The 16931-nt window shown below is 38.4% G+C and overlaps 1 protein-coding gene across 2 annotated transcripts in view; it reads right to left on the reverse strand.

Annotated features, from left to right (window-relative positions):
* The window catches only part of micos10 (mitochondrial contact site and cristae organizing system subunit 10), a 401440-nt gene extending 386575 nt beyond the window's left edge, over nt 1-14865 (reverse strand). Inside the window, exon 1 of one of the 2 annotated variants that reach the window (XM_048615013.1) lies at nt 14738-14865. In XM_048615013.1, the coding sequence (XP_048470970.1) occupies nt 14738-14801 (64 nt within the window). In that variant the 5' untranslated portion in view covers nt 14802-14865. The remainder of the gene's footprint in view (nt 1-14737) is intronic. The other variant, XM_048615014.1, reaches the window with a different exon arrangement.
* Nucleotides 14866-16931: the final 2066 nt, after the last annotated feature.

Here is a 16931-nt window from a genome sequence, read left to right on the forward strand (position 1 = left end):
GTCAGCCTTCCTGCTCCTCTGATGCTGCTTGGCCTGCTGTGTTCATCCAGCTCTACACCTTGTTATCTCAGATTCTCCAGCATCTGCAGTTCCTACTATCTCTGAAACCTTCAAAAGAGGTTGTTTACAACAGAGCTGAAATCGCGCATAAAATGGTGTCAAAAATCTACTCAATTAAAAATGGACATTTATTTACAGTATAATCATGCCTTTCATTATCTCAGGTTATCCAAAAACACTTTACAGCCAAAGTAATTACCAAGTCTGGCCACGACTGTAAGGAGAAGGCTGGTTAGCTCAGTTGGCTGGATGGTCTGTTTGCAAAGTAACACCAACAGTGTGGCTTCAATTCCCACACAGAGCTGAGGATATTACCTCCAGGGGATACCACTGTACACTCTTACCCATCTGAAAAACAACTGTTCAAAGACATTATCTGCTTTATGCCCTTCAGAGGACAAATGTTTATCCTTGCAGCTACAGTCTCTTTAATCCCACAGGCATCAACTCTAACAAGTCTATGTTGTTGTATTTTCATTGAATGGTTTTTGGAAGTCCATTTAAACATCACTTGTGCAGCCCCAAACAATCTTTTCCATTACTTCATCAGGATCTGTAGAAGTAACCTACCCCAGAAAATGCTTCAGGACAAACAGAATATAATTCTCCCATCAATTTTACTACTTGATTTCCATAATATCAGTTAACAAAGTGGCAAACTAGAATTAGTGCTTTCAGTTAAATTAGACAACCACCCAAGTCACCAGCAACAGACACTTGAAAAGGGAATCAAAATGTAGGTATCAGAGAAAGGTTCACATAAATAAGACCAGTGAATCAAAAAACAGCTTTTGGGGAGTCAGAAAATTGCCCTAGACTGTTGATCATGGAAGTTAGGCAATTCCCTCCTTAATCACAACAGTCTTTGCAACCCACAAATGACTTCAATTTACTTCATAGGTCACATCCATGATTATTGTTTTATCTGCAGCCATCTAGCAAATAGGTTTTTGGGCTCTTGTGGTGCATTGGTAGCAGACCTAGTTCTGGACCGGTAGACCCGGGTTCAAGTCCTACCTGCTCTAGAGGTGTGAAATAACATCTCTGAACAGGTTGTTTAGAAAATACCTATACTTCTCTTTTGAACCAAGATTAGGCAAGGAATGTTGTTGCCACATAAAAGAGTAAGATCAGTAAGAAGAACATACATTGCTTTGTTTTGAAATGCATGAAGTCACGTAGAGATAGCTAATAGGTCAACTGCAGCACTTGAAAAGAAAAATATAATTGATCATTATAAGACTACTTTCAGAGTAATTTCTGAACTGATCAGTACCAATTTCTAACTGGAAAATGGAAAACTATCAACTGTGCCCTACAGCAGAAAGCTCGTCTAAGTCTCAATTCAGTCTACTGACTGATAAACTAGTTTTGATGACAACTAAATTAAATAGGAAACAATTCTAAACCGCTTCTGCTCTAGCTCAGATTTGCAAATGGTGCAAAAGGAATGAGCATCATGAGCTGCTAAACAAAAGTTAAAAATTGAGTAAGATTTTCCCATTTTAGAGTGTAGGTCATTTTACAATCCGTAGCATCCAGTAGCAGTGCAGAAAGACTCAAAGTTGGATGAAAAATTGCATTCCCTTTTCCCTACAAAATCGAAACCAATAGTTTTACTTCTGGGAAACCCCACTTAAGGAGAATTATTTTAAAAAAGTGTGTCAGAGGATTGCAGAATTATGAGGAAAGCATGGAAAAATCTGCTTCAATTTTCACCTTGAGTGCGAAAACAACAAATGTACAAGAGGATCAGACAGAAAGTGAACTCATTAGCAGCTTTAAGATTTATAGCTGCACCAGGTTCCAGTTTTTACATACTCAATTTCCATTTCATGGCAACATATTGGCTAACATACTTTTCACACAAACAAAATACTATTAATTATGCCACTGTCCTTTAGATGGTTTTACTGTGATGTTGCTGCCGAGCAGTCACACAAAGCTTAAACTGGCATTAAAATATGATTATATTTTGTTTTGAATTCTGACAGCATTTTGTATCATGTCTCTCTCAAAAGGAATACTTACATGAAAAGTAAGACAAAATTTAAACTACCGAACATTTTGATCTCAAACAGTTCCCCAATATCTGTGGCCACATCCTGTTTGAAAATAAGATCTAAACTTTCAAAAATCCAAATCAATGTTTTCCAATTTGACACTTTGCTAAAAAAAATTCAAGAACATCCAAAGATGCAAATACAAAAGCATGAAATAAACTTTGAAGACAAGCAGCATTGAATGACTGAAGTAGAGACTCCAATCGTCATTTTATGGTCACATACCTAGTTAAACGGGGTTGATCTAGCAATCCTAAGGATGCTATTGTCTTGGCATATCATGAGATAAATGGTGGGTGAAAGCTAATTAAAATCTCAGGGCAAATTAAACATTAAGCGCATTATCCAAAATATCATTGTCCCACAGACCATAAAGACACTGAGGAAGTTAAGCAAAGTTTATTTCACTAAAGCCATTTAACTTAATTAGGGGGAAGCCTAGACTTCTCAAATACTATAAACAAAATGAAATAAAAAAGGCATTTTGAGATGACTAACTGAAACAAAAATGAATAAACTCCCTTAATAGTTCACATTCTGTACTTTAATTCATGATTCACAAATCAAAAGCACACACTTTAAATGACTGAACAAAGTCCCTCTAGAACAGCTACATTGAAATTTTTCATCCAGTTAAATTGCATTTCTGTGGAATTATATAATCAAGTACAACGTGAAACACATGTACGTTAAAAAGTTAGTAAGCATTGCCTATTTTGCTCTGAGGGCCCACAACCAGTAGAAATTCAATTATAGATGACTCAAGCTATCTTCTTAAATAAATCCTAGTAGCTTTTTCTTTGGGGGGTGAAGAAGAAAGAGAGAGCAAAGGGAGGGGGGGGGGGAGAAAAGGAGAGAGAGAGAGAGAGAGAGAGAGAGAGAGAGAGAGAGAGAGAACAGCAAACAGAAATGGGCAGGGTGCTGGAAATTGGTGCCCCCTTTAAAATTCTTCAAGAATTCCATATTTAGTCTTTCCTATATCACAAGACCTCATTTAACTATGTTATGGGAAAAACTGTAGAAGGTCAAACAGAAAAGAAATATCTAGTATATGAAAACAAAGAAAAGGTCATAAGAGTCACCAAGGTTATGATGTTCCATGTATCAAAGTTTAGTTAGGCCCACACTACTTTATTATCAATTCAGAATTGGGTGTTTTGTTCTTAAAAGAAATGAAAACTAAAAATGGAAGTGGGCAAGGAGATAACAGTCATCCTGACATAAGTAGCTGCCACTGTCATTGGCCAAGAGGATTCAGACAGGTGATTGGAGGCTAGCAATTGATGCTGTGCCAAAAAAAAAAGGTACATCAACATAGTTAAGTGGGAAGTGAGAGAGATGATGATGATGATGATAATCCAGCAGAAAGAAAAACTAGGAGCTCCCCTCCACTAGCTCAAGGGAAGAACAAGAACTGCGAAACATCAGGGACAAAAACTTCAAAACTTTTAACATTTTTGCCCGTTCCTCAATCTTCCAGTATGGCTTTGGGATCAGGAAAGTATTCTCATCTGTCATGGGTCCATATTTCCTTTGTTTAATTAAATAATGTATTATTATCTAAACAGCTTCTTAAACTCAATAACCAATCTGAAAATTGCTTACAGATGGTCAATTGCCTATATCAGGTAACTGTGATCAAGAACACCCAAAAATCTAACAGATACAAAAACTGTACTTGAAAGAGTTATTGAGAGAGATCTAATAGACAGTGTGAATCCACAGCTTGAAAGAAATCAATTTGCATTTATACAGGCCCTTTTGCATAATAAAAAATCATGAGGCTTTACAGGAGCACCAAACAAAAATTGATAGCTTAAGACAGATTGCAGTGGAACAGTCTAATGCAGGAAAGAGCTAGTGAAGAGGTGTCATAAACATAAGAGGAAAATCCAATTAATTAAAAGCTTAACCAGGGAGGTGGGGGCTTTGTGGGTGTAAAGGTGGAGAACAGAAGACATAAGGCAGATAATGCACGTTTGTGCAAGAGAAAACATAGATAACAGAGTAAGGGGCAACAGCTACAGCAGGATAAGGAAGAGCAGCACAGAACAAAGCAAAAAATGAACGGCCAGAGAACAAGCAAAAGAGGGGCACCTGAGAACAGCAGAAATCAATAACTATGCAGTGAATAGAAAGAGATAGAATCAACCTGAAGGACGAGAGAGTAGCCATTGAGAGTGGGACTAAGAAATCACAGGATACAAAGGTGAAAGATGGCAATAGGAATAAGGATCAGGAATAAAGGGAAGACAGAGCATGAGCAAACATGTGAAAGAGTTATGACTTCTACAATGTATTACTTTGTTCATTCATTTAACAGTCATTGATCTAGGAGTCTTCTGGAAACACAAGCAATTGCATTAAATAGAGCTCGAAGTTTCGATCACTGAGTCAAAGGGCTGATGAAAGTATTAACCCCAATAAACCTTCATTCCTTTATTTTTGAAGTAACTGAGCAGATGGATTGAGTTCAATATCAAGTGCCACGGTCCAAATTTCCAAATGTAAACTCCAAGTATAGCTAAAAATTGCAGTTTCAGGAAAGTGCACGAAATAACACTACAGCTACTAAGTCAAGAAGGAAATTTGTTTCAATCATGAAATAATCAGTGAAATGTTTGAGATGAGCCGTCTATTATTCACCTCTCACTTCATTTATGCTGCTCTTGATGCATTTTTAATCACATAACTAATCCTATTTCTTTCTTTCCTTCTTAAGATCAGCTTTCCTGAGAGAATGGCAGACTCAATACTAGCCAAAAATTCCAGTCCGCTTCCTTATAAATGGGGATTTTGATTTCTGAACTTTCCCTGCAATCTACCGATTTATCTAAAATTGACCAACATTCCTTGAGTTATCAGTCTGCCTTTGTACTCAGCCCTTCAAGTAGAGGATATAAACTGAACATGCTGACCATTATGATACCTCAATACCACAGATAGTGTGCAGCTCAAATAGTTCAGCCCATCTTGTACAATATTTCTGAAGCCCAAATCTAATAATCTGGCTGTCATGGAAACTTTTGACCCACTTCACTACACAAAGTTGCCAGATTACTCTTGGGATCTAAATTGTTTTTATAATTTGATACTGATTGATGGAAACAAGTATCACATTAAATTAAGTAGTACATGAGCAATTAGCCTGGCCAATAGCCTTAAATATAGAAGTGGTTTCAAACTGAAACAGAAGTCTTATTGTTCTCCAAAACATTAATATTCTGTTGAATATTCCCACAATATCTGTATTATTTATGAAGTGCACTAATGGTAGTTTGTGCTGTAGATCGGATTCTATTGGGACTAGCTGGAGGATGCCAAAACTCAATTGAAGTGTGACCTTTATAACCCTTCAGTAAAAGGTGGGCTTCATTATCCATTTCCAATCTGAATTTGAGCTTACTACTTCAGACCAACCTTCTGCTTTATCAAGTTGTTTTAATGTCAATGAGTGCTCTGATTTACGATTTTAAACAGTGAAGAGTACAACCCTAAAGACAAATTTATTTTCTACACATTTGAAACCTGAATCTCTCAACTGCTGTGAAACAGACAGAATTTCATTGGTCTATTTAAAGACAAAAAAACAATTTCTCTAAATAGAAAGGTTAATGGTTTAATAAGGGTAATCATGCTAAAATCAATCCAGCAGTCCTTCTATATTCATATAGAGAGAGTACATTGTCATGCTACATCTGCCTTTGTGTAGCAATTTGAAATGGTAATTTAGCTAATGGAGTTTTAGTAACTGAAAACAGATGGTCTTATTTCCATATTTATTTGTGCTTTTGTGATTTGTAAATGCCATCTGTATAAAATTGAGAAGTGCAATGACCTATATAGAGTATGAGATTACACAAACATTACTGACTAGCTTCAGACAAAATGTCCTTTCTTCCCTTAGTTTCCACAAAATTTCCCCTACCTGATTTGTCTTCATACCCGAACTAGCACTGCCTTTTGTAATTGGACAGAGACCACAAACTTGCTGGCATGGCTGCCCTCTTCTGCCTCCCTTCCAGGGAGATATCACAGTTCACGCATTCAACATTATTCAGATGAGATAATCAAAATTACATCCATTCCCAATTCATGACATGCAGAAAGCTACAGCACCAATTCTAAGATTTCTTTTCCTATTGGCTCTGCAGCAGAATTAAATTGCCAACAGTTCAATGACTATTGGCTATTATTAAACAGGAAAGAAGGATTGTCTAGAATTTAGAAGTACCTCACTAAAAATAAAATAAGTTACATTTCGAAGCAATATAATTGGCTGAATTAAAAATATTATGTAGAACATTTTGGTAAATGATTTTCCTAATAAATCAGTTGGTTAGATTAATGGGTTGACACTCAATGAACAGGTTGGAAGTTGTTCTGTGTAGTAAAATGAACTAACATTTTGTCTCAGAGAATATGGAAAAATTGCACATTTAGGTATAACCGTGCGATAACCTAAGTGAGTTACATTCAGTTCCTCACACATACAAGCATATGAAATAGGAGATACAGACCATTTGGCCCATCGAAACTCTCCACAATTTAATAAGATTATGTTTGTTCTGTTTAGGATTTCAATTCCACGCTCTCATTTACACCTCAATAACCTTTAATTCTCTTGGATAACAGAAAGCTATGTGCATCAGCCTTTAAAATATTCAGTGATGCCACTTCTACTGCTGAGGCAGAATTCCAAAGTTGCACAACTATAAAAAAATTCTCAACTCAGTCCTAAAAGGTTGACCCCTAATTTTAAAGGAGTGCCCTTTAGTTCTGGACACACCCACTAGATGAAACATCCTTTTCTTTCTTCATGGAATATGGCCTCAGCAGGCTGGGTTAACATTTATTGTTGACCACTAATTGCTCAGGGAACAGTTAAGCATCAACCACATTGCTATGAGTCTGCAGTCACATGTAGGCCAAATCTCGTACGGATGGCAGGGTACTTGCCCTAAAGGACATTAGTGAACCAGATAGGTTTTTACAACAATCAACAGCAGTTACAGCATTAAACAAATTCAAATTTCATCATCTGCCATGGTGGGTTTAACCCATGCCCCCAGAACATTAGCCAGAGGTTCTGGATTACTAATCCAGTGATATTGCCACTATACCTCTGTTTCCACTTTGTGAAGGCCATTCAGGATCGTACACATTTCGATCAAGTAATCCCTCATTCTTCTAAACTCAATTAAGAACAGCCTAGCCTGCCCAACCAATCAATCCTCATGAGACAACTCACTCATTCTAGGCATCAATTCAGTAAGCTTCTTCTGTACCACATCAAATGCACTATTATCTATCAATCTCCTATTCTCACTCTCCATAGGACCTACTCTCACCTTCAGTCTTTTTCTTTTTAAACAGCTACAGAAACTCTTCCTACATGTTTTTGAATTTCTTGCTAACTTCCTCTCATATTCCAATTTCATCTCTTCATGTAGCATTAGTCATTCTTTGATGTTTTTTATATTTTATATAATTCTTCACATTGCATTTGGTGTGCACTGTTTTTTGTGCAGTTACAGGTTAGTTTCTAAACAACCTGTTCAAAGTGCTTTACTCATGTATCACAGTGATGCCATGAGAATAAATGACAAAGCTATTCAGCAACTAAGGTCAAAATTGTGAACACAATTCTATCACTGTAAAGCCATAATGAACAAAGATTATTGTGACCACATCAACTAAAAGCTCCTAAGCAGTAAAGTGTAATAATAAATTTCATTCTTTCATAACTAGCTGTGTATGGAGACATATTTTGCTCTGACTCTGAAATACTATGTCCGAGCAATTTGAATGATACATTTTGCGTGTAATAATTATTCACATTAAAAGTAATGTATGGTTTTTCCCAAAGTGTACTGTTATTGATACACCAAATAGAGAGTTTTAACTGGATCAGTGTACTCAATAAAAACCAGAAGATCCCAAGCTTGACATCTAGTTTGTGCAGATAATTAATATCAGCAAAGATATTAAGGAAGTTAGGCTATAATTGGTCTTGGGTGACCATATGATATAGGAGCAGCATTAAGCCATTTGGCCCATCAAGTTTGTTCCATCATTAGATTATGGCTGATATGTTTCTCAATCCCACTCTCTTGCCTTCTCCCCGTAATCTTTGATGCCCTTACTCACGAACCCCTATCTATCTCTGCCTTAAATACACTCAATGACTTGGCCTCCAATGAAAGAAGAATCACCAAGAACTCCTACTTCCACTTACTTAGCAATCACCCATGCCGGCTATTGGGCAAAGACAGAATTAAGTTTAATCATGGAGGGTAACTCATCCAAAGACTGCTTGTACTTGGCTCACACATGAAAAATTATTACTTGGAGATAGCATCAGAGGATCACTAGCACCTCATGAATACCCCAGCATGAATCAGGAGGTCAAAAGTGGGGAAAATTCAGTTTTAAAAAATTCTAATGCTGTGTTGCAACGTCACCTCCCAATAACCACATGACCTAGAAACCAGTTTCCAAATCTGATTATTATGTTTGCTGTAAACCACATTGACCAACATAATTAACTGAAATTCCATTTCTAAATGTCATCCAATAATGTTTTAAAGTAAACCAACAAGCTAACATAGCATTAATGCCAACATTATAACTTTCTGAAATGAGTAGGAGCGTCGACGGATGCATAATATTTCGGTTACGGCTTTGCTCTCAATGATACACAACGCCCTGTTATTTAGCTCATGATTTTAAAAATGAAAAAGCTGTCCTTACTTCCCTTCATAGTTTAAGATTACTATTTTCTATAAATATTTAGTAACTTTTGTTGGCAAATCAAAGCATTGCACCAGAGCAGATTCACGCCAAGCAAGAAAATCCCTACTGGATATAGTATATTCATTAGCTGTCACTGACTGTCACAGCCACGATAGCAACTTCTCTCCTCCATTCCTGAAGGTGGATCACTGCAGAAGCTATTCTGCACTTAACTTCCATTTTTTAAACCAAGAGGTCATTTACCCACGTGCGAGCCAAAATAAATACTGGCAAGCTATCCGAAGATTGAGATTTTACACAATCCAATTTCAAGCTTAAAGTCCACACAACCACATATTCTAATACATACAAACATAGATATCAGGAACCAATATATTCTGTAGCTTAAACTCACTGAAATCAATAGTAGTCCCTGATTAAGATCAATCAGCTACCTCAAAGTCCTAGGAGCCTATGCAGAAATTGCAAACATGTTAATCAGGAGAAATAGGCTACTCAGTCTCGAGCCCATTCTGCTATCGGATTTCTCCACATTCCCACTTACTCCTAATAAGCTTTCACTCTCTTGCTTACACTGTCTTAAAAATATGCAAGGACTCTTGCAAGGAGTTCAAACATCTCAAGATGCCTTGTAAGAATAAAATATCATCGCCATCTTAAACGAGTGACACCTTAATTTGTAACATTGATCTCCTGGTTCTATGTTCTTCTGAAAGAGGAAACATCCTTTCCACATGTAGTATGTCAAGATACCTTGAGATGTTACATGTTTCAATTAAGTTACCTGTTGCTCTTTAAACTGCAGAACATAGAAGACTGTTCAACCGTTCCTCATAAGAAAACTTTCCTTTTCCAGACATTAGTTTAATAAATCTTCTTTCAACTGCTTCCAGTACATATAGATCCTTCCTTACATAAGGTAACTGATACTGTACACAGTACTCCATGTGTGGCCACACCAATGCCCTGTATAATTGAAGCATAACGTCCCTACTTTCATACTTAATTCTCTACACAAGAAATGCTGATATTCTGGTAGCTTTTCTAATTACTTGCTGTATCTTCATACTGGCCTTTTTCAATTCGTGCAGAGTACGTCCAGATCCCTCTGCATCTCCGCAATCTCTTGCCATTTAGCCTCCTTAGGTACTTTTCACAACATACTTTCCTACCTGTGTTAGAAAGAGAAAGTTTCTCCTGCTTTCTATTCTAAAGTTCTTGCATTAAATGTTAAATCTAGATCATTTCATTCCTGACCCTTTGATCACCAGAAAGTTTATTTGCACTGCTCCATCACTATGAATTTGAATGCCACTGTCAAATTACCCCTTAATGCATTCAGCTTTATTGAAATGAACTACAATTTTTCCAAGTCTTTATTCTAGGATATAACAATGTTAATGTGCACTGTGAATCTCAACTGCCTCAACATCCTTGGTGTAAAACTCCAAACTGCACACTGATACTAAGGCTTTATATTATTCACCATGACGTATTCACATATTCTCGACTGATTGCCAAAATTCCTACTATTCTGTGTTAATTCCCTATTCTACATACGTAATCTGCACTGTAATTCTCAGTTACCCAACATCCTTCATGCAAAACTGAGAAATGCACACAATTAGAGCTTTTATGAAGGCTTTATATTAGTCCCCATTACCCACTGGTGTATTCTCCAGATTGTCAAAATTCTCTCTATGCTAACTTTACTAACTTCACTTGGATCCTCTCTACCATATCACCAAGCTTTTTGTCCAAAGCATAATCATTCATTTAACTGAATCAGATTGCTGACATTGAATTCCATCCACTGCTCATTTTCCCCATTTCACTCTCTTCTCAAGATCCACTTTGTTTCCTGTAATTGTCAAAATGATTTGCAATGTCTCTTTTTTAGTATCTCTGAAAATCTGGACAGCACACTCTCTAATCCCAAATCCGCATCACTGATGAAAAATAAACTCTACTAACTAGAATCTTATGGGACGCCACTATTTATTTCCAAATATTGAGAAAGCAGCTTTAATCATAGTTCTGTTTCCAATTTTCCAACAGTTCTAATCCCATCAGCTGCCTTCCCACTAAAGCCATAGAATTGTACAGCATGGAAACAGAACCTTCAGTCCAACTTGTCCATGGCAACCAGATATCCTAAATTAATCTAATCCCATTTGCCAGCATTTGGCCCATACCCCTCCAAACCCTTCCCATTCAGGTACCTATTCAGATACCTTTTAAAATGTTGTAATTGTACCAGCCTCTACCACTTCCTCTCACAGCTCATCCCAAACATGCATCATCTTCTGCGTGAAAATGTTGCCCCTTAGGTCCCTTTTAAATCTTTCCACTCTCACCTTAAACCTCTCAAGTTTTGGGGTCCCCTACCCTAGGAAAAAGATCCTATTTACCCTATCCATGCCCCTCATGATTTATAAACCTCTAAGATCACTCCTCAGCTTCCAACTTGCCAGGAAAATGGCCCCAGCCTATTCAGCCTCTCTCTATTCTTAAACCCTCCAACACCAACAACATTCTTTTAAATCTTTTCTGAAACCTTTCAAATTTGACATCTTTCCTTAGCAGAGAGACCAGAATTGAACACAGTATTCCAAAAGTGGCCTAACCAAATTCTAGTATATCCACAACATGACATCCCTACTCCTATACCCAATGCACTGACCAAGCATTCCAGTTCCATTGCCATTAATCTCTTCCAACAGTTTCATGTTTGCTATCCTCCTGAAAGTCTATACACAGTATAGCACAAATCCGTTTATATTATGCAACAGTCCTCAATCACCATCTTAGAGAATTTCAGTGTGTCATGCAAAATCTTCCCATCTAATTACTTTTTCTTCATCTATGTACAGGTTTGGTCCTACACAGGGTAGTGTCTACTCAAAGCACAGCTTCATAATCTTTCTAAGGTCAGGGTGTGGGATCTGAGTCAGCTTCTCTGTTAGCAGCAGCTCTCACCAGGTGACATTTTCAAACCCCATTCCAGAATTCCAGCATGTGTCAGAAGGTCCAGGTTAAAGTCACCCCTGCGCCAAAGCTGTATCATAACATGTCCAAACACGTTCATTAAAATAGTTATCATCTATCAACACATTTCAGCGTAGAACTATAAGACCATAAAACACAGGAATAGAAATATGCCATTCAGCCTATCGAGGCTGTGCCACTAGTCAACGGTTGTGAAAAACTGCTTTTAGATATGAATGGGTACTGAAAAGCGTCCATATAAATGCAAAATCTTCACACCTTACCAAACTTAGCTAAGAATAGAGCAAGTGCTAGTAGGGATAACCACTGATAATGAAGTTTGCAGTTATTTTATCTAGAGAACACCAGTCATCAGATCCGATTCACACCTGGCTGCATTCCACTCTTCATGAAATAGCATCTAGCAAAGCAAAGATTTCACAGATGCTGAAATATGAAAACAATCTATTTTCTACACAGCTTCAGCTAGTTTTCTCTTACTGTTATTGTCTTTTTGGTATGTTTCCTGGTGGACATTAAGCATATACATTTACAACCTGGGTTTTGCAAGGGTTGTAAAATCCTTTATCTAAATTCTGTGATACATGGATAACAAGCTGATCTAAAAGGTCCATGTCATGTGACAGATAATTGTCAAATGCACAAGTGGTTAGTTTTATTCCCTGTGCAATGCCACAGATCAACTAGTTTTTTTCTCCCAACAGATTTGTCATTATAGCAAATCACGTACAATATTCACTTCAACAATCATTCAGCAATTTGTAGAGCTACAAATGTTGCATTTCCACAACAACTTAGCATTATTTAAGAACTCTGCAGAACAAAAAACATAGGTACTTACATAAAACCATAACTGTCCTAACCAACAGTTATCCAATTACGAAGATAAGAAAGATTGTGCTATTTAAAAATTGGTTGATGTGTTTGCAAAGATATTCACACCAATAATAATGCAAAAAGTAATTTATTTATTCACAGTGGGCATCAGTGGCTAGTCCATTAGTTACTGCCCATTCTTAATAATCCTCAAGAAGGCAGTGATGACCATCATCTTCAACCACTGCAGTCCATCAGGGGTAGGTACACTCACAGGGCTATTAGGTAGGAAGTTGCAGGATTTTGACCAGTGACAATGAACAAATGTTAACATACTTCAAAGGCAGGATGACGTGTGACTTGTCAGTGTGGTGCTCCCATGCACTGGCTGCTTGCGTTTTTCTGGCCAATATAGGCTTTGGTGTGGAAAGTGTCATCTAAGGATCCTTGATGAGTTCCTGCAGTGCATCTTGTAGGTGCTGTACACATGGCCACCATAGAGGGAGTGAATACGTAGGACAGTGGATGAGGTGCCAATCAAATGGGCTCCTCTGTCTGACATGGCATCAAGCTTTGGACGTTGCTGGAGTCGCATTCATGCGGGCAAATACAGTGCTCTTCATCATAAAACTATAAAGTACTTTAGGATACCCTGAAAGTGTAAATTAGTTGATACAATTGTAATAACTTGCATTTAAATAGCACCTTGCGTACAGCAAAGCATGGTACACAAGTGTAATCAGACAGAGATTAAGGCACATTTATATTGGACCTTTCAAAACAAGAAGTCCTAAAGTGCTTTACAGCCAGAGTACTTTGTAAGTGTCACAATTAGAAATGTAGGAAAATGACAGCCAATTTCTGTACAGAAGATTCCACAAACAATAATGTGGTAAGAACCAGATAACTGTTTTTGTGCTGTGATTATGCAATAAACATTGGCTATGATAACAGGGATAACTCACACATTCTTCAACAAAGGCAGGGCCCTCTGTTTTAATTTCAATCAAAAAGATAGCAGCCCCCATCAATGCAGCACTCTATTACAGTAACACCAGCCTTGATTTTTGTGATCGAGTTCTGGTGAAGCAAACATTAGGATAACGGGTCAGGCCTTAAAGAATTTCTTAACTGGACAAAGAAAAGCAGAGAAAAAGACACAGAGGGAATTCCAAAGCTTAAAATGCAAACTGAAAGTACAGTTACCAAGAATGGAGAAAGCCAGTGAAGATGGCAAGAGGTCACTGGCGGAGGAACAAAGTCATCACAAGGTTGTAAGGCAGGTGGAGGTTATAGAGAAATGACCATGCAAGAATTTGAACACAAAAATATACGAAATAGATTTCTTTCTTTAATGGACTGTCAAGGCATCACAGTGAGGTCTGATCTTATCCTTATTGAAGGATAAAATACTGCAGTTATTGGTAATCGAACTAGAAAGTTACAGAAAAACGCAGCACATTGTGTGTTGATCCGAAACGTTAACATTTATCTTTTCACTCCATGAACAGGCTTAACTGTGTTTCTCTAATATTTTCTGATCCTGTTCCCGCGTTACATCCAAACACCATCACACCTAACAAGAGTCGTTCGTGACAGTGATCAGGAGCACAAGCTGTGTTGATTTTCCTTTTCCAAGGTCAAAGGGCCAACCAACATCTACTCTCAAGGTAAAAGCATTAAGGATTCTTCATGCGGTGGGGAATCTAAAGAGGCCGATATCGGTTGGATCGCAGCTAAACCAGAGGCCGGGGCGAAGGAGCAGGACAGTTATTGTGGAAGGCCAGCACAGAGGGCGGACGGCAAAAGTTTCAATTCCTTCTGCTAGAACTGTCTGACTAAACAAGGGAAGGGATAAGGCCGCTGCTAGCCATTAATTAGTGGGTTGCAGCTGATGCCACCCGTTCACCCCAATTAGTGACCGGCTAGGCCCCGGCCTCGATTACTGCGCATAGGGACCCATCAAAATCAGTCCGCAGGTCGGGGAAGAACCATCCAGAGCCTTCAACTGCATACGCGCCAAGCAACTTTACCGAATTTCATTATTGCGTCCGCCATACACCGCTCCACTTTCTTCGTTAGTTCGACCTCCGCCATCTTACACTTCCCAGCAACCGAATCTCGCGAGATCTGCCCGCCAATGGACCGGAAGGGGCGGGAATACGGTTCTTGTCACGTGGTTATGAGGGTGTTGGTTAAGCCTCAAACATCAAAAGCCTGGTTGCAAATTTGTCAGCCAAGTTACGAAGGCATTAATAATCCTACAACTTTTATCAGTGTCACTCTAAATCATTCACGACATTGCAAATTCCTATAATGTCACCCATCACTCAATCATAAAAGGTGACCAGAAGAAGGCTATTCAGCCTATCGACTCCTTGCTGGCAGATCTGCCAGAGAAATTGAGCTGGTTCCACTCTCCCGCCCTTTCCCCATACAGCTGCACATTTCATCAATTCAGCTTATTGTGGAATACCCTTTGAAGGGTCATTATTGACTCTGCCTCCAACAGCCTGACAGGTAGGCATTCCTAGTCAATTCCTACTATCTCTGATTCAATTTTAACCCTACTGCGAAGCCTCTTCTAAGGATGCCTAGCCTGAAGAAGTTACCCTCCTCCCTCCAGACAAACCTCAGGGGATCTCTCTCCCACTGCAAGCTTTTCTGATGAAGGGTCTAGGCCCGAAACGTCAGCCTTTCTGCTCTTATGATGCTGCTTGGCCTGCTGTGTTCATCCAGCCCTGCACCTTGTTGTCTCGGATTCTCCAGCATCTGCAGTTCCTACTATCTCTAAAAAAATTCGTGTTGCTTTTGATTCTTTTGCTAACCTTTCACCTTAAATCTGTGTCCCTTGGTTTTTAGCCCTTCCCACGATGAAAGAAAGTTTTCTCTCTCTGCGGCTTAGACTCTTTCTGATTTTGAACATGTCTATCAGCTTTCATCTCAAACTACTCTTCTATAAGGCAACAACTCCAGCTTCTCCAATTTATCCATGTATTTAAAGTCCCACATCCCTGAAACCATGTCAGTAATTCTTTTCTACAACTTTACATCCTTCCTGAAATATGCCTAGAATTGGACAAAATATTTGTTTTTAGGCTGGATTACCCTTTTTAAGATAAAGATTCAGGAGAACGTACTTGGTCACCACTGTCAACCGATTTATAAAGCTCAGAATCCTCAATTTTTTTTAACAGCTTTCTGAGTCTGGCCTTACAACTTCAATGATTTCTACACATGTAACCTCAGTCTCACTTTTCCTGCACTCCCATTAGAATTGTATCCTTCAGTGTATTATACCTTGCCTATAAAGGAAAACAGTGGTCACAGTTCTGACCCCCACGATCTCCAAGTATATCAGCCTTCAGTTTTAAAAACAAATTTTCATCACTATGATAAGAAAAGGCAAAATGCTGCAGATACTGGAAATCTGAAACAAACAGAGAATGCTGGAGAAACTCAACAAGTCTGGCAATATCTATAGAGAGAGAAACAGATTCGAAACATTTTGACTGGTATGACTTCTTCAGAACTTTCTCCTCCAAAAGCTGGGTCAAAATCCTGGAACTCGCTTCCGAACAGTCCTGTGCATGAGCTTACACCTAAAAGATGACAGAAGTTCAAGAAGGCAATTCACCACCACCTATGAAGAGCAATTATGGGCAATAAATCCAGGCTTAGCTGGCAACTTCTGTATCCAATGAATGAATAAAAAGTGTCACTCCGCTATTAGTGTCCATGTCTTCAGCTGCCAAGAACCTAAATTCAGGAAGTCCCTGCCTGTCTACCTTCTGTTCCTTCTTTAAGATGTTCTTTAAAGGTGCTTCTTTGATCAGTTATTTGAATGTCTGCCCTAATATCTCCTTTTTGTCGTGCAGTGCCAAATGTCCTATGAAGTACCTCAAAACACTTAATGACATTGAAGATGGTTCGAGGCAACTGTAAAATAAAAATGATCAGAAATCATTAAGAGATTTAGGAAGACAAGTATTGGAAAATAATTCCTCTGATGGGAGAACCCAAGACAAAAAGATTACAGCTTAGGTGTTTAGGAGCAAGATCTAGAAACTTTTTTTTATTATTTATTCATTTTGTGGGATGCTGGCCAGCATTTATTGCCAGTCTTTAGTTGCGCTTGAGAAAGTGGTAGAGCTGCCTTTTTGAACCACTACAGTCGTCCTGCTGTGGGTTGACCCACAATGCCATTAGGGAGGGAAATCCAGGATT

Source organism: Rhincodon typus, chromosome 31, assembly GCF_021869965.1.
Source record: "Rhincodon typus isolate 14 chromosome 31, sRhiTyp1.1, whole genome shotgun sequence".
In the NCBI taxonomy this organism is placed as follows: domain Eukaryota; kingdom Metazoa; phylum Chordata; class Chondrichthyes; order Orectolobiformes; family Rhincodontidae; genus Rhincodon; species Rhincodon typus.